The 25,996-nt window shown below is 52.1% G+C and overlaps 1 protein-coding gene across 1 annotated transcript in view; it reads right to left on the reverse strand.

The window, feature by feature from the left end:
- Positions 1-25,441, reverse strand: part of Tmem132e (transmembrane protein 132E) — a 51,238-nt gene extending 25,797 nt beyond the window's left edge. The window contains exon 1 of the mRNA XM_050128710.1: positions 25,211-25,441. Within this exon, the coding sequence (XP_049984667.1) occupies positions 25,211-25,277 (67 nt within the window). The 5' untranslated portion in view covers positions 25,278-25,441. The remainder of the gene's footprint in view (positions 1-25,210) is intronic.
- Positions 25,442-25,996: the final 555 nt, after the last annotated feature.

The following is a 25,996-nucleotide window of genomic DNA, read 5'->3' on the forward strand; positions in this document are numbered from 1 at the left end:
TCTTGTCCTCTGTTCCCTCAGGGACCGCCCAGACTCTGGAATTCCCCTAGAAAGGGTGAGAGGAGCAGGCTTTGACAACCACAGAAAGCCCCCCAAACACACTTGAGCTAGTTATGCCAATGTGCTAATATGGGGGGGGAACCTTGATTGGCAGAAGAACAACCACAGGGCTGGAGAATTGAAACTTTTAGTCCCACCCATTGGCCCTAGGCACTTTGGGACTAGGAGTCCGGGCTGAACACCAACGCCTCAGGGATTTCACCCGTTGTGTCTACTTAGGGGATCCTCCATTAGAAGCCTACAGTGAGGGGCATGGGAAGCTGCTGGCTTGGCAAACACACGTGACAGGACAGCGGTGTGCCCCAGATTCAAAGGGGCGGATCTCTCTCTGCACACCTCCATGGGGCCGTTGGCTGTGCTCTTTATCAATTCTCAAAGGAGTTGGGAACAGTGAGTAGCTGTCCTGAGTTCTTTGAGTGGCTACGTCAGGAAGCCTCTGCAGCTGAGGATGGGTCGTGGTACCCTGGCGGTCCACAAGTGTGGGAACCTTGGGCACACTAGCAATTAGAATACAGAATTGGGAGTGGCTTTGTGGCACAAAGTCCTTAACCTGTGAGGTCTGCATGCCTCTAGACGACAGTGAGAACCTAACTGAGTTGGAGGACATCTTTTTGGTGTCTTCAGGAAACTGTAGTATCACTCACTTGAGTGCTCACTCTCTCTGTATCATCTGTGCGTATGTATGTGTGTGTGTGTGTGTGTGTATAATTACACATTTGATGTGTGAGTGTATAGTGCATAGATAGGGTGTTTATGTAATCTACACGTTTGTGTGTGTGTAATGGACACATTTGGTGTGCATAATCTACACATTTGGGTGTGTGTGTAACACACATTTGGTTGTACAATGTATATATTTGGTGTGTAAGTAATGTATACATCTGATGTATGTGTAATCTACACATTTGGGTGTGCATGTAATGTAGACATTTGGTGTGTACAAGGTACATATTTGGTGTGTAAGTACACACTTGATGTATGTGTAATGTACACATTTGGGGTGTGTGTGTGATGTACACATCTGGGATCCAGGTATTATAAACAGAGTAACAGAATTTCCCTTAGGAAAAGAGGTGTTTGCTGCCCACCCAGGATAAGGGGTCCTCCTCTTCAGAACAACCACAAGCCCATCTTTCTCCCATCTAAACACCTTCCACCTCACACCATGTTGCTACATAAGTCTGCTCCCCTGTGGTCTGCGGGTCACAAGGACCCTTATCTCTCTCCAGCTCTAGCTGGTATGTTGCCCACACCATTGGTATGTCTTAGGATCCCCCTAAATCCTACTTGAACTGGCCAGAGAACACGACATTGGAGTAGTCGTCTCCGGTCAGAAATGCCTAGCAATAAATACCAAGGGCTGCTTCACAGTGAGCCCCCTGTCCCCGGGAGGATCCCAGACATGAGAAGCCTGAGTGTTCACTGGGGAAGTTTCACAACCTGCATGATCTATGTGGCTGTCACTCAGAGCACTCTGCTTTATCTGAGTGTGGGATACAACTGGAGAGAAGGAGGAACTTGAATCATCAAAGTCTCTGCTCGTTAAGAGGTTCATGGGATCTAGGGTGGCTATGATTAGGGTCTGGTGGTAATTTCAAAGGCTCAGCCTGGTGTTACTAGGATGTGGTGGGGCCTTTAGGAGGTGTGGCTTAGCAGGGTCTTCGGCTCATGGGGAAGGGTTCTTGAAACACTTAATGGGACTCCAGCCCCCTTCACTTTCTGACTTAAAAAGAGAGGTTTTACATGCACTTCCATCAGAAGCCAAAAGGCAATGGATTTACTCCACCCCACCAGAGGCCTACAGGCAATGCATTTACTCCACTGTGGTCTGGGACCAGCAAAGTCACGACTGAAAAGCAGCCTTTTCCCTTCTGAAGATGATGTTGGCTACTCATATCTGCTAGGGGACAGGAAAGATGGACGGAGGCACTGCTATCATAGTCTCTGCCGTACAGACACACTTGTGCCCCACAGAGAGTGTCATGTACACACTGTGAACGGTTTGTTTCTCTGTTAATCCCCACTCACACCAGCACACACACTCCTGAAGGAGTTCAAGGTTAAGTCAGTCAGGGTACTAACTAGCGAGATATGATGATTTGAACTGCACGAACCCAGACATGCAGAGGAGAGGAGAGCATTATGGGTGACAGTGAGGCGGCCACCGTCTTTGTTAGGGTTTCTACTGCTCCAAAGAGACACCACGACCAAGGCAACACTTATAAGGAACACATTTAATTACAGTTTCAGAGGTTCCGTCCATTATCATCATGGTGGGGAACACGGCAGCACGCACAGACAAGGTGATGGAGGAGTAGCTGAGGGTCCTGCATCTTGCAGGCAACAGGAAGTTGACTGAGACACTGAGCGATATCTTAAGCACAGGAAACCTCAAAGCCCACCCCCACAGTGAAACATTTCCTCCAACAAGGCCATACTCGCACTCCAACAAAGCCACACCTACCAGTGCCACTCCCTATGAGATTATGGGAGCCAATTACACTCCAGCTACCACAGGCACATCTATCAGGTCTCAGAAACGTGTCTAACCACCTTCCCAGAGTAGCGAGGCTGAATTCTAGAATGACCTTTATTCAGCTCCCTCCTAGTTCTCTCTACAGCCTGCTGGCAAAGGCGTTAACCCGCTGCTTTGTCTGGCTGCAGGCTCCCTGAATTGTTACGCACATCTTAAAGGTCCATTTCCGATCCCTGCTCACTGCCTCCGCAGAACAGGCAGCACAGCACAAGCCGTGGCATTCTAGCTACTAGTGACCAAAGACCGACACACTGGTCGGACCTGGTTCTAGGCTAGGCACCTCTTTTGCAGCAGTCTGGGAGGCAGCAAACAGGCAGAGCACATGGTGCACAACAAAACCAGGGCAGACAGGCGGAACCTGGGGTGCATCATATCCGGGACCAGGCTGGTGGTTCTTCTGTCCTATCCAGTCCTGCTGTAGGACTCAGGCAGGGTATGTCTTTCCGGTCCCTGGATTTCAGTTCCTTTTGCGGGTGGCTGTTCAAGCTTTTTCCAGTTCTAACCTCTGGCATGCTCTGCTGCTGGGCAATAGAGACCCTACTGGTCCCAATTCTTTAGGCTCTAACACAGCAGGACAAGCCTGCTCTTAGCCTGCGGGAAAGAACACCATCCTCTCTGGACTTGGCAACTGTCTGGCTCGTGGTAGCTGATAATATTTTCACCCACAGGGTACCTACCCATAGAGGCTCACAAGACAGTATTGTCAGTAAGGGCATAATATACCATACTGCAAGTTGGGCCAGGTATATAAAGGGTGGCAAAGCCAGGTGTGGCAGTACGGGATTGTCACTTCAGCATTTGAGAGGCTGAGGCAGAAGGATACAGATACATAGCTGGCGTCAGATACACTGCAGGTTCACGGTCAGCCTGGGCTACCCAAAATACTGTATCACAAAACAAGATCAAAGAAGTGGCCATTAGAAGTAACCTACAGACAGCCCAGTATGGTGGCTCAAGCCTTCAATCCCTGCTACTCATGAGACTGAGGCAGGGGGATCATAAGTTAAAGACCTGCCTGGAATGTCAAAGTTCAAGGAAATCTTGATAACTTACTGAGACCCTGTTTCAAAATAACTAACTAAAGAGAGGGCTGGGAGACTTGCAAGATGGGTCAACAGATACACAAGCTTGCTGCACGAGTCCAGCAAATGGAGTTCAACCACGAGAGCCCAGGATGGAGGGAGAAAACTGACTCCTGAAGGTGGTCTTCTGACTTCCACACATATGCAGTGGCATGTGTGAGCACACACTCACACACAAACATATTTTTTATGTAATTTTTAAAAAGAGGACCTGGGGAGGTGGCTCTGCAGTAGAGAGCTTGATTTGCTTGTAGAAGACCTTTGGCTCATTCCTTAGCAACACCCCCAACACACACTCACATGCATACACAAGCACACACAGATATGCACATACACAGATACACACTCACAAAGACAAAGACACTGACGTGCGTGCACATGCACGCACGCGCGCGCGCACACACACACACACACACACACACACACACACACACACACGGTGGGAGAAACATAGGCAGACTACTCTCATTCCAGCAGACAAAGCCCAGGTCCATACAGCCAAGCTTTGGGTACCTGCTGCCTTTCCTCGCTTCAGATCATGAGATTTCTTGAGTGTGTATGTATTGAGGGTATATGTGTTATGTGCACTTCTGTGGCAGTATCTGATGAAAAAAACTTTCACAGATGTGTGGATGGGGCCTCTGAATGCCACCCCACCCTCCCATCTGTCCATACACAAGGACTTGGCTTAGGGTTGTGCCTTACTTAGCACAGGGCTCTTTCATCTTCTGCTTGTATGGGACATGGTCCCCGTCTGGGTAGTCACAAGGCTGGGGTGGATTAGCTTCAGCAGAGGGAGGCCTTCAATAGGTATTGGCATTAAAATACTCCCTACATGACCCCATCCTCCGCAGAGTGGGCACTGAGGGTGCCTAGCCTCTGTTCCTCAGGCTTTGCTGTGCCCAGTTTTGACTCACAACACGGTTCCTGAGCTGGACCCAGCCTTACCTGTCATACTATTCACGCTCTGAGGGCCTCAATTGACCATGCAATAGTCAAGAGTAAGAGACCTGTGTCTGCTCACTTACGACGTCACGGCTGATTACATACGGAAATACAAGTGCCTTCCAGGAAGTAAAAGACCAGCACAATCTGCTCTTGCACCTTCCAAATGTTCTGCTTCTCCCCGGGCTACCTGGTTCCCCAAACCACACAGGACAGCTGGGTTCAGGCCCTGGGAGCCACAAGTCTCCCTTCTGCACCCAGAGAAGGTAATTTCAAATCCTAGTCCAGCCTCTTTCCTGCTGTACGACTTTGTGTAATCTGCTTAACCTCCTGTGGCTTAGCCACCAGTCCTTTACAGTGCCAGCCACCTTCCCACCTTCTTCTTGGGCCGGTAGAGGGACAGGCGGGTGAGGGCTTCCAAAGCCTGGTCCAGAATTGCCTTGTTAATGAACGCTGGCAGCTGCTATAAATAGCAATCTTTTACCCAAGCCATGGGCTCATTCTCTCTCCTCAGAATGCATCTACTCTTTGGTTCCTTCCTTCCAGGCCCTGGATGAGTGCTGGGGGAGGGGGGTTCATAGGGAGGTCACAACTGGTCTCTGAGGGGACAGAACTGCAAACAATTAACAGGGTTTCTGGGGCGCGTAGTGCAGGGGTGAGGATCCCCTTCCGGGAGGCCTGCGCAGAGCCTGCAGTGAGGAGAATAGCTAGGAGGCCAGGTTGGATAGTGTTGAGCCATAATCCCAGCACTCTGGGATGGATGCAGGAGGATTGCAGTGAGTTCTAGGTCATTCTAGGTTATACACTGAGGTCCTGTCTCAAAACACAAAACCAGCAACAGAAATAGAGATAGGAAGAGCAAGCAGGTGGTGGTCAGAGAGAGAACTGGAGTCCCTCAGGATGCTAAGTTCTGATGTCACTGGTCATTTGTATGGGGCGAGGCTCGTGTGTTTGGGGAAGAGAGTAAGGGAATGTGTGGCACACTGAAGATGCGGTAAGGTAAAAAAAAACCAGGGCCATGGGAGTCACTAGTTGGAACTGGGGCATCTCCTCTCTTGATGGGGGACAGGTGTTGGGGACAAGTTGACTGACTGTAAGAAGGAACTCGGAGAGCAGGCTGCAGGGGGCGTTCTAAGGATGCGATTGCCCAGGTCTAGCTGAGTGACAGTTCCTGAGCATCAAGAGTGACAGCAAGGACCCTTCCTGAGAGCTCTCTGAGGAGCACAGACTATGTGCTGAGGCCTGGCTGCTCCACACTGACAAGGGCTATCTGGACAAGTTCTGGCCACTCCTGGGCCAGTAATCTCCTCCTCCTGCTGCTGGTGGTGTGTGTATGGTGTTTATAAATGAAAAGCCCCCAGTGATCTCCTGCTGCTGCTGCTGCTGCTGCTGCTGCTGGTGGTGGTGGTGGTGTGTGTGTGTGTGTCTTATAAATTAAAAGCCCCCAAGTCAGGGTCCAGGGCCATCTGGGCACATGGTGCATGATGCTTACTGTCGTTTTAGGTGTGACTTTCTGGTAACAAAGTCCAGACACCAGGTGGGCTCAGGCCAGGTGTGGAGGGAAGGGTGGGGAGGAAGGGTATGTAGGACAACAGTTATGGCTCCTATTTGATATCTGAGTAAAGGGGGGGACAATATGGGGTCCAGCCTAGGGGAAGGGCAGGGTTGAGGACCTACACAGAACACTCAAAGGGTATCTGTCTGCTGGATCTCGAGACTCTCCGCAGAGATGGGGTACCCAGGAAGGCACACCAGCTAGGGGACAGGCACTGTAGAGGAGACTTAGAAAGGAGGGAAGGCACAGCCTGAGAGCCCAGAAACACCCCAGGAAAAGGCTGACTGGTGGGGGGCCTTGTCAAGATCATAGCCGGGGAAGGAGAAGTGGGAGGGGCCCTCCATGATTTAAGCCAATGTGCCCTCAGCTTCATTATATGTACCCATCTGTCAGGCCCCCTGAAGGCAAACTACCACACACTTCCCTTTCTCCCCGGGTACCCAGACAGCATGGGTGACAATTCAGCATGAACAAGGAGGCCCCTGGACCTGAGAACCATGGACTGCCCCCATGGCATGCACCTGCACGGCTTTCTGGCTGGGAACCACCTGGGTCTCCATGTCTACACCAGCAGTGAGAGAAGGGACTGAGACATTCCCTCTGGTCGGTCCCTGTGGGACTCTGAGTTAACAGTGAGCCCCTTACCAGCTTTTAGGGTCACACCCTCAGTACTGATGCCTAGGCAGGTGAGCAGGTCACACACGTGACACACCTCATGGGCTTAGCCTTGAGGAGGGCACTTGGTGGAGGGAGGGGACACGGATCTCTTGCACTGCCTTAGCCCCTTAGCCTCTCACTTAGTCTCCCTTCTATTCACTAGGTTCGTCCACTCAGATAACCACCTAGGACTCAGGCATGGGGACCACTGGGCCCGCACAAAAGAGCTCAGACCAAGGGCCACAGCTTATGGGAAGGTGTCCTTGATGCTACACAGGGCAAGTCCAGTGAGCTGTATTTAGAGAGAAAGCACTCCAAGTGATGACTCAACGCCTCAACTTGTTTCTGTCCCCCTCTGACCTGTTCCCATCTTCACCTGTCACAGGGTGAGCTCAGGAAGCCATCCTATGAGTGTGCATGACTGACTAATGCGTGCACCGTTGGGACTGGTCCTGCCTAGCTCTTCTCCCCAGAGACTGCTGCCCCTTCCCCCATGACCCACTGACCTGGGTAGTACCTCCCTCCACTGAGTCTGCGGAGATGATGCAACTTCTTTGGGAAACACAAGGAAGGTTTGTGTCTTCTTAGTCCCCGCGTGTCCCTATATATGACAACAGTTCCCTGACTCATTTGTCCAGAGTGGAGAAAGAAGTACGGCGACATTTCCGAGGCAGGAACAAGAGAAAACTGCCCATCATACCACACTGCCTCTAGGCCAACCCTTCCAATATGAGAGCTACAGGAGCCCAGGCCAACCATGGCCTCATGCCTCCAGGGCTAGGTATAGGTAAACCGAGGTCCAGGAAATGAAGAGGCATGCAGGGCTCACAGCAAAACAGGGCTGTGTGGCAGTCTGACCTCTGACCTCTGACCTTTGCTTACTCAGGCCAAAAGTAGGGAGGCCAGACTTGTGGGTATAGGTTCATTATAATCCCACAGCCAGAAACACTCTCAGGAGCATGCCCAGTGCCAGACAGCACTCTTCCCTCTGAAGCCATCAATTTTTGAGCCTTCTTCCCTTTCTTTTGAGCAAGGTAGAACCTGATTACCTCAGAAGTGAGTTTCCAAGGAAACCTGGGGAGGGGGTTTCATAGCAGCAGAACCAGCCCAAAGCAAGCCTCTTGTGGAAAGGGCAGAGGTCAGAAGGTACCGACAGTAATCTTGGGCCTAGGGCCCCACGGCTGGGTTCAGCTCCCATCTGAGCAGACTCTGAACAGTTCACTCTGCTGTGAGATGAGGTGAAGTCTGGGGCAGCTGCCGGATGAGGCTGCTGACAACATCCTCAGGACAAAGCGAAGGTCACAAGGGTCCAGAAGCCCCCTGAGCCCAGGGCTTTGGGGTGTCGTGGGGGGAGGAGAAGAGCCTTGTAGTCAGGAGACTCCTCCTCCCCATTTTTTCTTCCCTGGTCCCAGAGGGGCCAAAGCCATTACAGAGAGGGGACATCCAGTCAACAAAGACAAATTGGCTTAATTGACCCAAATTAGCAGCAGGGAGGGCCCAATGGCCCAGCTGCTGGTGCATTTAATCACTGTCACCCTGTGTGGTCAGGGACAGCCCCTCCCCCAAGGCCACCAGGGTCATCTCCCCTGTGAATGACTGCCTCTCTGAGTCCACTATCCTCAGGAAGCAGGGCTGGGGCTTTGGAGAAAAAAGTGGCCTCTGGGTAAAGACCTCGCTCCCCCTAGGGCTGACGGAACAGCTTCAGTGGAGACCCCAATCTTCTTATTCCGAGGGCAACCCCTGGGATCAGCGGAAGGGGGGCTCCAATGACACTTTGCGTGGGATTTTTGGCAGTTTGGGCCTCCTAGGGGGGCAGCAGCAGAACAGGCTTCTTCCAGGGCTGGGTGCCACTGTGTCCCTCTCTAAGGAATTTACTCTCTCCTCAGCAATGAAGGGGCAAGTTAACTGCCTGTCCCCAAGCCTGTCTATTGGCCAGAACTCCTTGAGTAACTTAGTCCACAGAATGCCTGTTGGCTATATTTGCCAGAATTTTATACTTCAAGAAGGCAGATAGGATGTCAGGAGTTGGTGACATATGCCTTTAATCCCAGTCCTAGTGAGGCAGGGGCTAGTGGATTTTTGAGTTCAAGGTCAGCCTGGTCTAGAGAATGGGGATCCAGGACAGAGAAACCCTGTTTCAAAATAAAAACAAATCGAAACAAAAAAACAAGAGGAGGGAGAAGGACAAGGGATGAGGAGGCAGAGGCGGCAGCCAGACCACTTGTCCATCAGTCCCCATTATCCAAGCTGGAGATCTTTTCTCTGCCACAGTGAATGTCAATGGGAGTCCATGTAGACCTAGGGCTTAGGTACCCCAGCTCCCACAGATCCCCTTACTTGGCCTCACAGTTCCCTCCCCTCCATCTGCATACTTCCTTTTCTTGATTGGAATCTGATCTATGGGAGCTGTTTTCTTGGTCTCCCCCCCTCTTCAGGCCCCTAGAAAAACCCCATGCTCTATGCATTCCCAGTTCCACTGATGGCTCAGGGCCAGGCCTGTCCCACACCTGTCAGCTCTTCTCTGGTCTCAGCTGCTTCTCCTCAGAAGCACCTCAGAGAGGACCCTCAAGAGATCCTGCTAGGACGGGTCAAACAGGCTATGTCCGTCCAACCCTGCCCCCTCCCACATTAATGTTCCACTCAGACTTTTTAATTTTAAGTGCACTGTTCATGAACAGTTGATTGGAGATTGACAGGTGGAGCCTGGAAACACTTCTCAGGGTTAAAAAGGTCTTGAGTTTCAGATTCTTTTCGGTTGGAGACATTTTAGGGATGGGACCCAAAAGTAAACACAAAATTCATTTATGTCTTGTTCAAATATGCACCTAGATGGATATTTCATATATATTATTTTTAATGCATCTGCACTTTGACTGTGGCCTGTTTAATAAGGTGGGGTGTGGAATTTTCCATCTGGGGGATGTCACATCTGCTCTCAAAACGTCTCTGAGTTTGGAGCATTCTGGACTTCAGATCTGGAATGCTAAGCGTGTGGTGTCTGTACTAGCATTCCAAGACTAGCCCACCAAACACGTTATTCACAATTCATGCAGTAAACAGCCCCATCTACATAAACAGAGAGACTCAACAGAGGCTCTAGGAGGCCGGCCTTGAGCACCTAGACCCAGAATAGAGAACCAAGTGAGAAAGGCAACCACAGATGCAGATAGAAAACGAAAATAGGTTTCCTCTGAATCATTCAAAGATCAAACTGAGGACTGATCAGAGATGGTTCCATTGGTTAAGTGATTACCGTGCAAATATGGAGACCCATAGAAAAATCTAGGTGTGGTGGCAGGTACCTGTAACCCTAGCACTGGGGAGGTAGAGGCAAAAGAGTCCCTGAGGCTTCCTGGCCAGTCAGCCTAGCCAATTCAGTGAACTCCAAAGTTAGTGAGAGACCATGTCTCAAACAATAAACCAGAGTGTGAAAGCGGAAAACATGTAACATGGACCTTTGGACTTTACATGCATATGTACATACATATGTGCATGAACCCGTACAAACACACCAATAACACATGCCCATGTCCAATATACTTCCTCCTCTCCTCCTGTCCTCTGACCCCTGAGATCCTTCCAGATCTCCCACCCACCCGGTCTCTCAGCATTGGGGAATCTCCCTGGACCAATCTCAGCGCCAGGAGCCTTATGCAATGCTGGCTTCTGGGTCCCCGCTATTCTCTACTCCCTGCCTTGCTTTAGCATTGGGTTAGTCCAAGAATTAACTAGGAGCAAATTCAGATGCTAAGCCGGACGGCAGACTCTACTGACTGGCCAAGATCTTCATCCTCTGAGTACTTACTTCTGAACCCAGACAACCCCAATTCAATCCAAGTCCTCATCACACAGTTGCAAAGGGATTTACCATCCATTCTGTCTCTGTCACTAATAAAGTCTTCCTGCCCTAAAAGCCCGTGTGCAGGTTCTTACACCAAATGAACCATTCCACCATGGTTCCACTGCCCAGAGCACAGTAGGTAGAAGTGATGTCAGCAAATGCCTCTGGGGGTGGGGTGCTCACTGCACGGGCTTCTAGGACACTCCCTAAAGTGAGCCATTTGTCTTCCATGCTCTGATTCTCCGTATACCTGTCCTTGCTCCCTCTGTCAGGAAAGACGGACTGTGGGCAGTCCCGGGAGCACATCTCCTTCCTTAGAAAGCTTTTGCCTAAGGCTTCTGATGTTCCAGTTGGATTCCTCTCACTGTCCTTGGTGGCACCCACCTCTCTGCCTTGATTTACTTCCTATGCATGTTTGCCACTTACGAGGGCCGAGCAGGTATGCGTGAGCTCAGGGCTAGTGAGCCAGGCCTAGCACAGAGACACAGGCCTAGCAGGGTGTGAGTGTCTGAGCAGAGGCCGAAAGCCTTGATGGACTACTCTGCTCAACGGCCATGAGTTGGGGCGGCGGCTGGCTGAGTTTTATGGTAACTAGTGGAGAGGAAGAGTGGGGAGCTCTGGGTCAACACACCCCACTGTGGGGATCCAAGCGCTAGGGTCAAGTCTGTCTTTAAGAGGCCTGCGGCTCATGCTGTGTGCAGGCCACATCCCCAAGCTGTGGAAGGTGATTTCACATTTGTAACAATTACTCACTTAATTGGGTTCCAATTAAGTGGGAGAGGAAGCAGAGGCTGTATCTGTGTTCATCCTCCTTCCTTCTCGGCACATCAAAGGGAGCACAAGATGACGAATGGCGGTTCTGTGGCATCTGAACAGTTTGCCCGCCGGGAAGGTGGACAGGAATGGTACAGGCCCCTGTCTGCTACCACCCAAACCTTTCCGGTGCCTGTGGCTCTAATCCCACATCTAGTGTCCATGGGTGCTGGAGCCAGTCCATCTCCCTGGGGTGCAACTCTATTGGGAAACTGAGGTCTCAGGGAAAGGGAGTGTGGAGGTCCATGGATGCTTCTATCAGCAATGCCCCGTGGGCTCTCAGCTGCACGGTGACAGCAGACTTAGTGCCTATCTACTGGCTTCATGGATGTGTTTGAGAGCAGCCATGGTGTCATGGGGAAAGTGGGACTCGTGAGACCTCACTTTCCTTCATCCACCTGCTGGCTTTCATCTGTGACACCTAACATCTGTACGTGTACGTGGTATGAAGATGTTATGACGTATTGTGTTATCAAGTGTGGCATACATCTCTGTGCTTATTGGAGAAAAATCACTGATTTCATACAATTTTATTATGCTTCACACAGAGAAACTGGGCCTGGGCAAGGAAAAAGGTCTTATGGCTACATGGTGATGTCAGGGCAGGCAATGCCAGACAATGCCAGGCAACGGTAACACTTCCCAGTAGTAAGCATGGGGAGCACACAGGAGAGAAGCAGGAGAAAGTAGGCCAACTGTCCCAGAGCTGCATGCCCCTACCTTGGCCCTCACGCCACAACAAGAGCTGTGGTCACAATGGCATGGGGGTGGTCTGCACTGGAGCCTAGATCTAAGACTATAGGGGTGGCTTCCATGCTGAGCTTCTAGTGTAGGTCCTGCCCCAGGAGAGCCAGGTCACGTCTAGGGCCTGGTTCTAGATCTCCTCTAAGTGGCTGTGCTTGCAGGAAGAAGTAACCAACCACTTTCTTATTGGGTTTAAGGTCTTCACAAGATGGAAATCGTGCATGGTACGGTTAACAGAAACAAGAACCCATGCTGGATCGGTCATCAGCCTCAGGGGTGAACCTACTACTATTCTTTTGCTATAGACATAGCATCACATTGCCTCTATATACGTATCTTAATGCCCAAAGATTAATGCAGCGCTCAGACCGCGTCAGGAAAGCCTCATCCTGAAGGCTCTGGCACACAGCATGTGCTGGGGAAAGCTGTGCAGGGTGACAGATGATCAAACCAATCAGCATGTGCCCGAGGTCTCAGCCTGGGAACCAGCCTGCGCTGTCTGAACGATGGTGGAAGAAACCAGGCTCTAGAGGGGATCCCAATGTTCCCACCCAATCCTCGCCTAGAGGGGATCCGGATTCCTCTGATGGGCAGGCCCCGCCTTTTCCAGGGAGCCCTTACACTGACAAGGGAGGCGTATGTCCCCAAGGAGATCTGGAGTGGCAGGGCAGGTTGAGAGAACAGCTTCCTGTCTGATGGCCATCTCCTGCCTGAGGGAGGAGGCACAGTTTGGGCTTGTGGGAAGGAATAGGTGCAGGCAGGAGATTCATCAACATTCTGGTCAGGCAGCTGGCACTGACATTATTGTTTCTTTTTCTCCTTCTCTTTTCCTTCTTCCTTTTTTTTTTCCTACTTAGAGCCATTTGCCGAAATCATTTACGGGCTGTTTAGAGAAAAGACAAAGACTTTTAAAGGCAAGGCCTAGGGATAGTTTTATGCAAACCAACTTATACAGTCTTAGAGCAGGAGTGTGATTCTTGGGGATGGGGCTATAAGGCTGTGGTACCCTATGACAGAGCAGGGGTTTCCCCTTTTGTGTTGACGTGCCCACAAGGCACCTTCCTACCATCTGCTTCTGGAACCTCTGCTCCCACTGGCTTGCTGACTCCCAGGATTCCCCCTTCACAGATAAGAAGGTTGATGCCAGGAAACAGTGTATCCCCCAGTGTGGTGTAGAGCTGAAACACCTTTGACCCCACCTCACTGCATACTATATGGACCAGTGAGCAGGCTCCAGAAAAAAAAACTGTCACACAGTCGTGCGTGCACACACGCGTACACACACACACACACACACACACACACACACACACACACACTGCCATGGCACTGCTGTGATTCAACATGTTGCTGCTCAGCATAAGAGTTTGGCAGCAACCTCTAGCCCTCTCCAAAGTCCATGTGAGACCAGGTACTCTGCAGGCACCTCTGCCACCAGGCATCAACTGCACTGCACCAAACCTGCTTGCACACTTGCCCCGTGCCAGCCTGTGGCTGCCATAAACACGTCCAGTGTGTGCTACATGCTCGGTATAGACAAAGCCTTCAACGGCATTAACAATAGCTGCCATTTACTGAGCAAGTACCATTAAGCCAAAGCTTCCTCCGGGCCCACATTATCTCCTTCGTTCCTTGTACTGACCTCATGAGGATCATACTACTAGTACTCCAGTATGTAAAGGAGGAAACCAAACACAGAGAAGGTAAGCCATCTCTCTGAGGTCGCACAGTTAGGATTTGACAGACGAACGGTCAATGAGTTACGGGCGGGAAGGGCTAACTTCTCTACCTCTGGCTCCTGTCACTGTCACCTATTTAAGAACTAGTTTGTTTGCCCAGCAGCTCAGGAGGGGGCCACACCTACCACTGACTCCTTCCTTTCACGTTGCAGACTAAGAATCCCTGTGCTGGGCCCTGGTCCAGGCGCTGGGTACAACACCCAACAAAACAAATGTGTTCTCTGCTGGCTGGGGCCTCCCTTCAGCTGGGGGCTCAACCTCTTAGCAAGTAGACCCAGCTCTGGACTATGTCATAGGAGAAGTCCCAGGGATGTGGGAGTGGACCGAGGTAGCCAGGGAAGTCTGAACTGGTTAAGAAGCATTTGAGAGACCAAAGGACAGAGGGGCCTGAAGACCAAGCCTCTGAGTCATCTCACTCAGCATGCTGAGGAGAGCTGGGAAGCCAGTGTGGTGGGAGCTGAGAGGTCAGAGGCAGGGTGGGGAGAAATGACAGTCCCGTAGGCTCGGGAGATGCTGCAAAGGGTCTGGCTCTCTCTCCTGGTGAGGTGAGGGGACACTGAGCAGAACAGTGACTGCATTTGACCTTGATGGCCAGAATCCGGCAGTGGGTGGGGGTGAGGTACAGAAGCTTCAGGCCCCATCACTGGGGTCACCATCATCACTAGCATGAATCACCGCAGCTGGGAAAGGCAGGGCCAGCTCTAAGTTGGCAGGGAACTTTCAAGAATCAAGAGAAGCAGGTCAGGACTAGAGGGGTCCCCTAAAAGTAGGCCTTGGAAGTGCCTCTGAGAGCCTGCAGGGAGAGACATGTGGTTTGGAGCTGGTGCGCCTGGGGGTGGGGTTCAAAAAGGAACTCAGCCTGCTGCTGGCAGAGTAAAAGGCCAGAGTTCTGAGGCTGTGACCCCGACAGAAGAAAACAGGAACTCCAAACATCCACTCACAGCTTCCTATGGGCTTCCATGAGAAAACAACCATCTTTTGCACGGATGGATCGGAATATATTGTTAAAATTACTTTGCGGCAGACACATGGTTTCTGCTATATTACTGTTGGGCAATAAAGTCGGGGACCCTAACCCTTATCCCCAAGCCCTGGGAGGAGAGGTTTGATCATCCATGCCATCACTGTGGGGGAGGGACAGGTGGGGAAAGAAAATAGCAGAGGAAGAAGAAAAATGCAGGTGGTGGGGGCAGGAGTGGGTGTAAGGGCCACTGAGACAGACCTGTGGAAATCGACTCCTGAAGGTTCCCTGGTGCCAATAACATTACTAACAGCGGCTCCATGACTTTTGTCACAAGATTTGTAGGTGCCATTACGGGGCATGTTGCTCTAACGACCCACTTTTTAAGGACTCTATAGGATGGGTAAGATTTTCTTCCCATGGTAGACATGCAGGGATAGATACACAGAAATGTAACGAGGCCTTGGAGACTCATTCTGTGTTGTCCCCGTGAGCTTCCAGGCTACAGGAGCAGGGAGACCAGGGCTCTGAGTCAGAACCCTGCCCTGGGACCCTACACGTGGATCCTGACTACGGGGGTAGAGGTCATCCTCTGTCCACCTTGAGGACTGCTTGATAGGGATGTGAATCTCAGGAGGTCAAGACCCCGCCAGACAAGTGCCATGCTTGTGCTAGGGACCTGGGCTGCTGCAGAGACCTGGGTAGCAGCAGGGTGCGGGTATGGGGAGGTATTGAGATGGCTACTGTGGTCCTAAAACCAAGCAGTGTGTTGCTAGGAGGCATTAAGGCTTAAAATAAAAGACTCCAACAGAACAAAACAAAACCCCCAATCACCAGACAACTGCTCTCCGGGAAGTCTTTGGCACAATCTTGAATGTGCTTCCTGGCAGGCAGAGGCCTGACTCTGGGCAAGAGAGAAAAGAAGAAACCTGTATTTACAAAGCCCTGTGGCAGGTGCCTGCTGTTTGTTCCCAGTGCTTCCACAGTGGGCTCTACCCCTGCACATCTTCCCAAGAGAAGGCTCCAATGCTCCCAGGCTGCAAGTGGGGAAGCTAAGGCTCGGGGGACCAATCTTCTGAAGTCCCTGGCTCTCAGGTCACCTGGCTTCACTGTAGTGGTTAAGGGATGCACAGGCTGGGGTGCCGTGGGATGCCCCCAACACCCCCCACCAATGTGACTGGGCTCCTGAGGCCTCCCTGCAGACCACAGGCTGGCAGAAGCCTTTGGCTGAGGGATGGAATGTGAAATGAGGCTGCCTGGGCCTCCATCACACAGTGAGGGGTGTTGGGGGTCTCTGGGCTTGGGCTCTGATGAGTAGTCCAAGAGTCCATAATGCAAGTTGCTCCAGGAACTCTGGGCCTTGACAGTTCCATGTCTTGAGCCTTGGGTCACAGGCTCCCCACCTTCCATTTGCACATCTGCAGACTAAAATTTGTAGGTAGAGAATCCAGCCCTTTCAGCTCCTCAGCCAGCCACAGAGGCAGCACTCGCCACCAAACCTGGTTCTGAACGTGGGCTTTGCACCGCTCAAGGGGGTACATGAGACTGCAGGTAATGGCCACTTCAACGCCAAGACCCACAATTCCAGATGGTAGCACTACAACTTCCTTCCACTCTGGACCGATCTGCAATTTTTTCCCCTGACCTGGTCGCTGTTAAGAATGTTGCCTGTATGGTATCAACCTCAACTCTCAATAGTTTCTGAGCATTTTGTGGAACATGGGGTCACCGATCTGAGAGGTCTCTAGACAGAACATCTCGGAAAGGAATGGCTACGCACACGCCTGGCATTTAGCTTGCTGTACTTCTCCCCAGCATGCAGCCTCAGTTTACCTGTTCACTTCACCCCTAGGTGCTGAGCACCAGGCCAGCAGTCACCCTGTCCTGGTTTTGTCTCCCTTGGAGAAGACGACACTGACTGCCTCACCTGCAGAACAGCATTCTGGAACCTGACCAGGGCTCCTGAGCCACCTCTTCCTAGATGCCTCCCATGCTCTCTCTAAATTACCAATTCTCCCTTTTTCCCCCCTCCGACCTTTCCTCCCTCCCTCCCTGCAGCATTCCCAGTCCCTTCCGTGGTGGCTCCAGTTGTTCAGTGACAAGTCTCCTCTCTCTGAGACATTGCATTAGAAACCTCTTTAAGAACAGATTATCAGAGACAGATAGCTTCGTCTTCACACTCAACATGGCTCCTGGCACACACTAATAACATTAGTAATGATAATATTGACAACCGTCATTTTTACGCGTTTGTTCTGTGCTGGGTGCGATCTGCTGAAATATTTAGCATAAAATAACTCACTGAATCATCACAACACACCCCGCAAGCGGAGTGCTTTGACCATCATCCTTTGCAGAAGAGGAGCTTAAGCAGAGAGTGGTTAAGAAACTTGGCCCAAATCACCATGAAAGGGGCAACGGAGTCAGGGAGTTTAATGCCCAGTGCAGGGAAAGGGTGGGTGGAGGAGGAAAGCTCTGAATGTCAGAGCCAGGCAGAAACAGAACAGGGTCCTCTGCTGGCTCCAGGGATGACTCAGTGCCCAACACCAACTGGAGGGCAAAATCAGTGCTCAGCAGACAGAGCACTGGTTGCCCAACACAGGGTGTGTGGTCAACAGAGGCCAAGGTTGGGAAGAATGTCCTGCGAAGGGCTGTGGGTGCCCCAGGGCAGGAAAACTAAGCCCATCACCACCTGTTCTCTCTACCCTCTCAGCTCTCTCATCCATGGGCTGGCTACTGGCAGATTTTACCTCTCTGAGAACAGTCACAGAAAATTGAGATTTTTTTTTTTCTGTATTGGCAGCAGAGAAAATGGTCATTTTTCCTATTTCCAAAGGAAGAGTTTCTTCCCATTACACAAAGGCCTCAAACAGCTATGGAGCCAGAGGAAGAACAAGATGAGAGACGAATGGACCCCTGGCTGAGATGTGGGCACCAGGGAAGATCAGTGGCTAGTGTCTGACCGTGGGAGGCTAGGCCAACACCAAGACACTTGCAGGTCAATGATGAGAGAGGCAGAGAGGTCCCAGAGCAGGTGACCTGGAACCACTGCAGGTTGCTCAGAGACTTACAGAAAGCAGGCTCTGTGGTCACTGAATGCTAGCAGAGTCTCCACCTCTTGACCACAACACCCCAAATCCCCAAATTAGAGCGATATAAAATCAGGCCGAGTGAGAACATGTCACGCACAGGTCCCAGTGAACAGGATTTTTGCAAGCTTAGATAATTAGTTCAAAGATGAGACTGCAGAGAAGGAGAAGAATGCTGGATGGTCCTGTGGGGTGACCACACTGGCATTCGGCCTCCTAGGGAGGTCAGGAGGCTCCTCTCTCTCTCAGACCCCAGTCCTGCCAACCTCCCACCTTCTCAAGTGACCACACCTACCCAGGGCTCTTCACCATGTGTCCTTTGTGAAGGCTTGTGGATACTGAAGGGTCTCACTTTCATCCCCTCTCTCCTTGGAGTTCATACTCAACCATGCCCCATCCAGCAGGAGCTCACTTTGCTATTTGACAAACTGCTCAATTGCTCTAGAACTCCCCACTCCCCTTACAGGACTTTTGTCCCTGACAGCATAGCACACCCAATAAATGTGTGTCCTCCTGACAGTTAGCCAGCAGCCTGAGGAGCTTTATTCTAAGACTATCTGGGATGACAGCTGGCCCCGTGCAGTAAGTAAGCACCAACTGAATATTTTCTGAGGGCTTAAGATGGTGTCTATGTATACTTCAATATACACAAGGGTTTGTGCACTGGTTTATTTAGACAATCAACATATACACCATGCGCCAGCATGCCTCTGGGGACACGAGGATGGCATTGGCAGGGAAGGGTCACATGGCATCCAGGCACATTTATGATCATGGCCAGGAGGGAAAGCCAGGCAATGTGCCATTCAAATGGGGAAAACCAGAATGGGTGGTAATGTTTGTGAGTCCTCTGTTGTCTGGGAACCATGGTGGGGGTCTTGGCTAGTTTTATGTCAACCTGACAGAAGCTAGAGGTATCAGAGAGGGAGCCTCACTTCAGAAAACAGTTCCATAGGCAAGCCTGTGGGGCATTTTCTTAATTAGTAATTGATATGGGAATGCTCAGGCCATCTGGGTGGGGTCACCCCTGGGCTGGCTGTCCTAAGTTCTATAAGAAAGCATGCTGAACAAGCCATGTGGAGCAAGCCAGTAAGCAGCACCCCTCCATGGCCTCTGCATGAGCCCTTGCCTCCAGACTCCTTCCCCACTTCGGTTCCTGTCCTGGCTTCCTTTGATGATGAACAGCAACATAAAAGTTAAGTCAAATAAACCCCTTCCTCCCCAGCTTGCTGTTTGGTCATGGTGTTTCATCACAGCAACAGAAACCCTACGACAGGGGCTTTCTGGATGGAGGAAATGAACTGCTCTCTTGAAGACTAGGTTGGTGAGAAGGGGGGGGGGAGAGAGAGAGAGAGAGAGAGCGAGCCATTAAGAGATTGGACACACCTAAGAGAGCAAGGGAGAGGGAACCTGAAGCAGTCTACTGGATTCACAGGTCCCCACTTTCTCTGCCCATGCCAGTGCTGCCCCTGATGGCAAGAGAGCCCCAGGTACAGGGTTAGAAAGCCTGGGTTTAGAGCTGGCATGGCCAGAACTGCTCACTGGCAAGTTGGTGGCCACCTGGGGACACAGTGGGATCATGGGAATTGCAGACAAGTAGGAAGGAGTCTTGTGCCCCTGCTCTTAAGGGTCCCACATTGCTCATGTTCATGCTCGAGACTGGTGATAGAGATGTCTCTGAGAATCTGGACCATTTTGAGAACTAGTCATCCACCCTGATGTCCCTAAACATGTCATTCTCCCAGGTACAAAGATAGGGCCAGGAAAATAAAGACAGGCTGACAGGCTCTACAAGCCAAGTATCTAATTACCAGCTGCTTGATGGGCTAAACTGCAAACGCCATTTGAGTGAAGAAAGCAAACTACTCGCCTATTCTCACGGACCAAAAAGTCTGGGGAGAGACTACAACAGGAAGGACTTGTGTTTGATAAACAGGGGAACTTTCTAAAAACAGATTATTTCCTAAATAATTTAGTAAAAAAAAAAAAAAAGAAGAAAAAAACCAAAACAAAGGACTTTCTTCAATTACCTTTTCTACTCTTGCCTCTTCTATTACAGCGAATTATTCATTTTTGCATCCATTCATTCATGCAGCAAGCATTGAATTATCTAGGTAATTGCTTCTATTTCCCACTCACACTGCTGGGTGGTGAGAGCCAACAAGGCCTGGTTGTTTTTTTTTTGTTTTTGTTTTTTTTTTTTTTTTTTTTTTTTTTTTTTTGTACGTGTGAGAGGTGGCAAGGAAGGAAGCAGAGCCAAAGGGACAAAGGACAAGACACAGCAGCGACTCATGGACACCAAGGCCATGGGTGATGGCTACCCTCAATGTTGGCTTGTCTTTGTTACACTACTGACCTCACCTGTCCCCTCTCTAAAGTTCCATTCATCCTCCATTGACAGCCTTTGGCTGGCCGAGCACTGGCGCTGGCTTTGGTGGGTATGGGGCCCAACCGTGGGGACAGCTAGGCAGAGCACCACCAGCTTGACTTGATGGCAAGGCATGCCCACTTTGCTTTTCAGCTAAAGGGACAGAGAAGGAAAATAGAAAAGGACATTTGTTTTCTCAAAAATAAACATGTACACACCTGGCTCATTAATTTCTTATTAAAATTCTGTGTTGAGCTCAAGCAGGGAAGAAGGGAGGATTGCCAGGGATGGGGCAAAGGAGCAGGGAGGGCAATCGGAGCCATGTGTTGGCATTTGCTGCAGGTGGAAGGGTGGAAGGGGGGCAGAGAACTTGGAGGTTAAGAATGGCAGAGGTGGAAAGCAGACTCAGGAGAAATGGACTTCCTGGGGCTAAGGCATGCTGCGTGTCCTGCAATCAGAGGACTCTGAGTCCCAACTGCCTTACAGAATTGCTTTTGGGCTACCGAAGGGAATCAAACCCATGGCCTTGCACAGGGCAGACAAACACTGTGCCACTGGGATATGACCTGGATTTCTCTTTCACCTTTTGAGACAGTTGTCCAGGCTGGCCTTGAACTTGATCTGTAGCCCAAACAGGTCTTGGGTTTGGGTTCCTCCAGTGTCAGTTCTCTGAGAAGCTGGGCTCATAACTCTGGATACAAAATGCCTTGAGGTGGGGACAAGATGGGGAATCTTTGGTCTCATTGTGGCTGGGCTGGGAGGACCAGCAGTGAGTGAGACTCAGCCCTAAAGTTTTATCAGATGTGGTGTGTGATCAGGGGTGCTAGGGAAGGCTAAATAGGACTGTCAGGATGGCTGGCCACTGTGGGCTAGCTTGGGACTTGCAGAATATCTTGGGAAGTCAGGGTACCCTGCCCTCTCTTAGGACTGGAGGGGGAGAGGAAGGGGGAGTAGGGGAGCAGGAGGGAAATGGGAGGAGGTGGAAATTTTGAATGGTATTATTTATACAGCAATAAAAAAATCTAAAAAAAAAAAAAAAACTGCCCAAGTGCTTTTGTCCAAACCAAGAATCCCCTTTAGGCTTCATGCCTGGTGTAATTTTCAGCATTATCTTGCTATTTGAGTTCCAGGCCTTTTCCTGCATGTCTGCTCCCTCATCCGTGCCTACTAGAAGGCTGGGTTTGGTTGTCCTCGGGTCTCCTCTTTCAGTATTTGAAGCTGACAGGGCCAGACCTTGCCCAGATGGGTGGGCTATATCCTGATGGATAGAGGCTGGGCCTGTAGCCCCGCTCCCCAAACTCATGGGTGTTTTGCAGGGCCCAGTTCCAGTCCTGGCCTTCAACAGAGCCTCCTATAGCTGGAACCCCGCACCCAGCCATTCTCAGGATCCATTCCAGCAAAGCTCCTTCTCTGCCACCAAGTTTAGAACACACCCCCACCTACTGGCCTCACACGTTAACAGAGCTGAGCTCCACAACCACCACAGGCCTTCTGGCCTGGCCTGCTGCTTGCCCAATCCTCCAGAAAGACATAATAGGGGGGTAGGAGACACAACCTCCAGGAGAAAGTCGTGGGGTGTGTCAGACGGCCTGTAGCTTCCTAAGAACACGGCCCAGTGTGCCACTTGGGGTGTACAGCCTGAAGGAGTCACTAGTATGGTCTGGGCCTGCTCCCCCTTCTTCCTCTCCAAGAGACCCACCTGTCTCTTTCCCTGCCCTCTTCAGTCCTTATCCCAGGGAGCCAGCTTCCCCTCATCCCTTTCTTCTGACCCATTGCTGTGTGTGTGCACTGGGGATGGGACTGACGGGAGAGTGTGTACAAGGCATCAGGCTGGGCTAGGGGACTTGATGCATGTGGATGTCAGCTCAAAAGGTAGCCAGCCGGAAGTGGCAGGAGAACATTCAGGAGCCTTGGGGAGCTGGGGGTGGCCTGAGAGAGTCCCTGCTGGAGGTGCTACTGGATCTGGGCTTTAAAGGCTGGAGTAGGGGTTTCTGGAGGCAAGGTGCTGACTATGGAAGACTTGGGAAGTGAGACAGGGTATCTAAGGCACCAGGAAGGACAGAGGTCAGGAGCACCGTGGGGGAAGATGCACACTGGAACAAGATCAGGAAGGACCCTGATACCAGGGCAAAGAATGGTTCTTTGGTCCCATAGGCACTGGGGGAAAATAAAGGTTACTGTGTAAGAGAACAGACCAAGTCAGCTCCCCAACAGGCTCAGTCACCACCCTGACCCCCAGGCTTCTGTTGAAACTGAAAATTAAGGATCATTTCCCAAAAGACAAATACTAGAAAACAACCTTCTTAGCTTTTTTCAGAGGTAGTCTCAAGACTGGAAATGCCAAGAGATAGCCGAACACCCCACTCTGAACACCCTGCAGGGCTCAGCTGGGCCCACAACAAATGTGGTGCTCTGTCCACACAAGGGCTCTGCCCAACAGTCTGGTGGAACCTGAGAAGGAACTTGTGGGCCAGAGACCACATGTTGTGGCTGGGAGGAGGGGGACCTGACACTAGAGAGGCAGTCCAAGGTCACCCTGCCCAATGGTGTCATAGTGAGACAGAAGCCCAGCCTGCCTGACTTCCAGTCCGACTGTGTGATCAGAACCCTGTGGCCTCTGTCGCCCGCCAGGCATTGTATACTGCAGCAGCACCCCCACGTCCCCCATCTTAGAATAGTCTAGAAAACCTATTGAAAGTTGGCCTAAGTGACAGTAAGTCCATGTACCTTCCTCAAACCGAGAGGAGGTGGCAGGAGGCTCCTAGGCAGTCCTGCAGGATGAAGGCCTGGGGCTCAGACTCTCTTAATTTTCACATGACATCATTTCTTTCATTTTGTTCTTGCTTACTGGGGGTACGTCGGAGTTTTAAAAGTAAAACTGAGGTATGGGTTGACAAAGCGACATTCAAGCTTAGAGAAGGACTTAGAAAGGAGCCAGAAGTGGGAACAATAGGGCGCTGGTCTTCCAAGTCAGTCCTTAGTCCTAGCCACGCAAGTACTGTGCTAGCATTGTGTGTGGACAGGTTAAGGACAGCAGTACCTGTGAGCTGGGGGACACCCTGGGCCCAGAGACAGCCACACCATGAAGCCCTAGCTAAGGCTCACAGCAGGCAGGACACTCCAGAAGGCCTGCCTAGGGCAGGGGCTTAGGAATCAGACCACTCTGACAGGCCGGGAAGGGAAACAGATTTCTACAGCCAGGCCAGAGAACATGCAGGGGGGTAGCAAGATCTATGGATAGCAACTGAGCTGCGCAGGGGCCAACGTTGAGCTGGTAATGGAACTCAAGCACCGGGAAGAGCCACTCCTAGACAGAGGCCTGCTAGCTCCTGGTCACGCAACTGTCTTAACCTTACCCACAGTCAATCTCTCCAAGGGATGAAGATTCTTCTCTGGATGCACCCCTAAGTGCCCTCCGTACCCTATTCCAGCTAGCCATTGCCTGCACATTTCTGGGGAAACAGGGGACTAGCAATTCCCACTGAATCAAAGGCAAAAGAGCTCACCCCACAGCTGGAAGAACCCAGCCACCCAAAGGGGGGGGGGAGGTTAGCTGGTTCCCTTCTGCCTCCCAGTCTTGGGATCCTACAATTCCTAGAAGTCATTCTTTCTTATTCTTTCAGCCTTGAAAACGAACCCCAGCTGGGGTGAGCAACGCCCCTGGTTAAAGACCTTAGGTGGGTTCACAGCAGGCTCAACCAGGCTCCTAGGGACTTCACAGATTCGGGCAAAAGCTGACCACCACACGTGGAGGGTTCTAAAACCTCTAGATGGTCTGCTCCACAAAACCCCTCTCCTATTCTGTCCTTGGCTCACCCCTCGAAGTGGGACATCAGATTCCCTCACCCCTAGTCGGCCCTTTGTTGGTTAGAGATATGTCCCAGGTCAGCTGCGTCCACGTTGGGCGCAGCAGAGAGCTATACTCTCACGGGCTTCTACAGCTCTCTCCCTCCCGCCTAGGTCAGCGCCCCTCGCCTCTTGGAGCATCTCCAGCTTGCGGAAGCTGCCACAGCATCCTCCTGGCTCAAAAATCTGAGTTCCCACTCTGGGTGGGGAAGGCTGTCCTGAGATTGCCCCCCCCCCCCCGCCCCATCTCCAACCTGTATCCTCGCTGTCTCACTGCATGGGCACACTACCCCAGACCCCTCCCTCCGTCACCTCTTTCCCGCGGAGCCCGGAGCCCCGGGCGAGCCTGGGGAGCAGACGCAACAGATTGCAGAACGCGGGAGCGCGGCCCCGTTTTCTCCGCGCGCCACCAGCCTCCCGGCCCGTGCCCGCTGCCCAGACCCCCGCCCGCCTTGCTCCGCGAGCCGGCCGGCCATTGAGATGCAGCTCACAAGCCTCCCGGGCCCCTACCGTGCGCGTCCCTGCCCGAGGCCCGCTGCAGGAAGCCAGGCAGCGGGCCGCACGACTCGGAACCCGCTTGCGCGCCGGGGTCGGGAAGCCGGGATCCCGTGGGTCCCAGTACTTCCCAGCCTCGCGGGCTGCACGGGGCAACGCGGCCGGGTGTCAGGGACCCAATCTAGTTCATCTCTAGCATCCCTCTAGATCTTCGTGGGCAGACACGCCCCCAGGGTCTTAGGTTGGATCCTGCATTTTAACTCGGAGACCACAGGAAAGATCCCCTTTTCCAGTCTCCCCTGGACCGACCTAGGTCCCCTCAGCATGCTCTCGAGGCAGGCGGGGACGCCGTGCTGGTAGCGCCAGCGGAGAGTCCAGGGGAGCAATAGGATGAGGGTGCTCCTTCCTCCGATTCTCCCTCCGCCCCCTCCAGGGGCGCCCGCCGCATCTTCACCCCGAGTCTGCGCCGCGACACTTACCGTGGGCGAGCAGCGCGGAGAGGCAGAGCAGGGCGGCGCCGTGGCGGCCCAACATTCCTGGGGCCATGGCAGAGGCGGGGGCGGAAGGGGTCCTAGGGGGCAGCAGTCCACGGCGACTTGGTCTCAAGCTAGGATCGGTCGCCTCCCACTCACTGTGGAGCCCAACTGTCTCTGTTGAGGTTTCAAGGGCCAGAGAGCGCAATTTGGGTACACTCTGAGGGGAGGGGGCGTCCCAGGCACCACCGGCTACACCCTCGGAGCCAGCGGGGGCGCAGCTCCGGGCCGGAGGAGTCTCCACCTCCCAGGGCTGGTGCCCCCTGCAGGATCTGAGAAGCGAGGGGGGAGCCGCACGTGCGGTCCCGGGGTCCTGTGGCCACCCACCTCTCGGAGGTTGTCGAGAGCTGCGTGCCAAAGCCCTTGGCCTCTCCGCGCCTTTCCTATCCGTACTCGCTTCAAGGTGCAGATCCCCAACGCGAGCCCGGATCGCTTTGGTTTCGGTGGTAACCCCAAACACACAGCGCGGCTTTCTTCTTCCTCCAAGCGCCCTGCAGCAGCCCGGAAAATCCCAGGTCGGGAGCCAACGAATGATTTCTTTTGCAAAGAAGGAGAAAATCCAGGCAACTTTAATCCAAACGGGGAAGGAAAAGTTTCCTTGCAGGGATGAGACAGGCGACGCAGGTCGCCACCACCCTAGGCGACGCCCAGATGGAACGCCTGAGGTGGGTGACCAGATGTTTGTCCCTTCGCAGTGTTCGGTCTTGGACTCCAGCGTGCTCTCTCCAGTCT

This window comes from Alexandromys fortis, unplaced genomic scaffold (assembly GCF_014885135.2).
Source record: "Alexandromys fortis isolate MF-2015 unplaced genomic scaffold, M_Fortis_MF-2015_v1.1 scaffold_80, whole genome shotgun sequence".
NCBI lineage: Eukaryota > Metazoa > Chordata > Mammalia > Rodentia > Cricetidae > Alexandromys > Alexandromys fortis.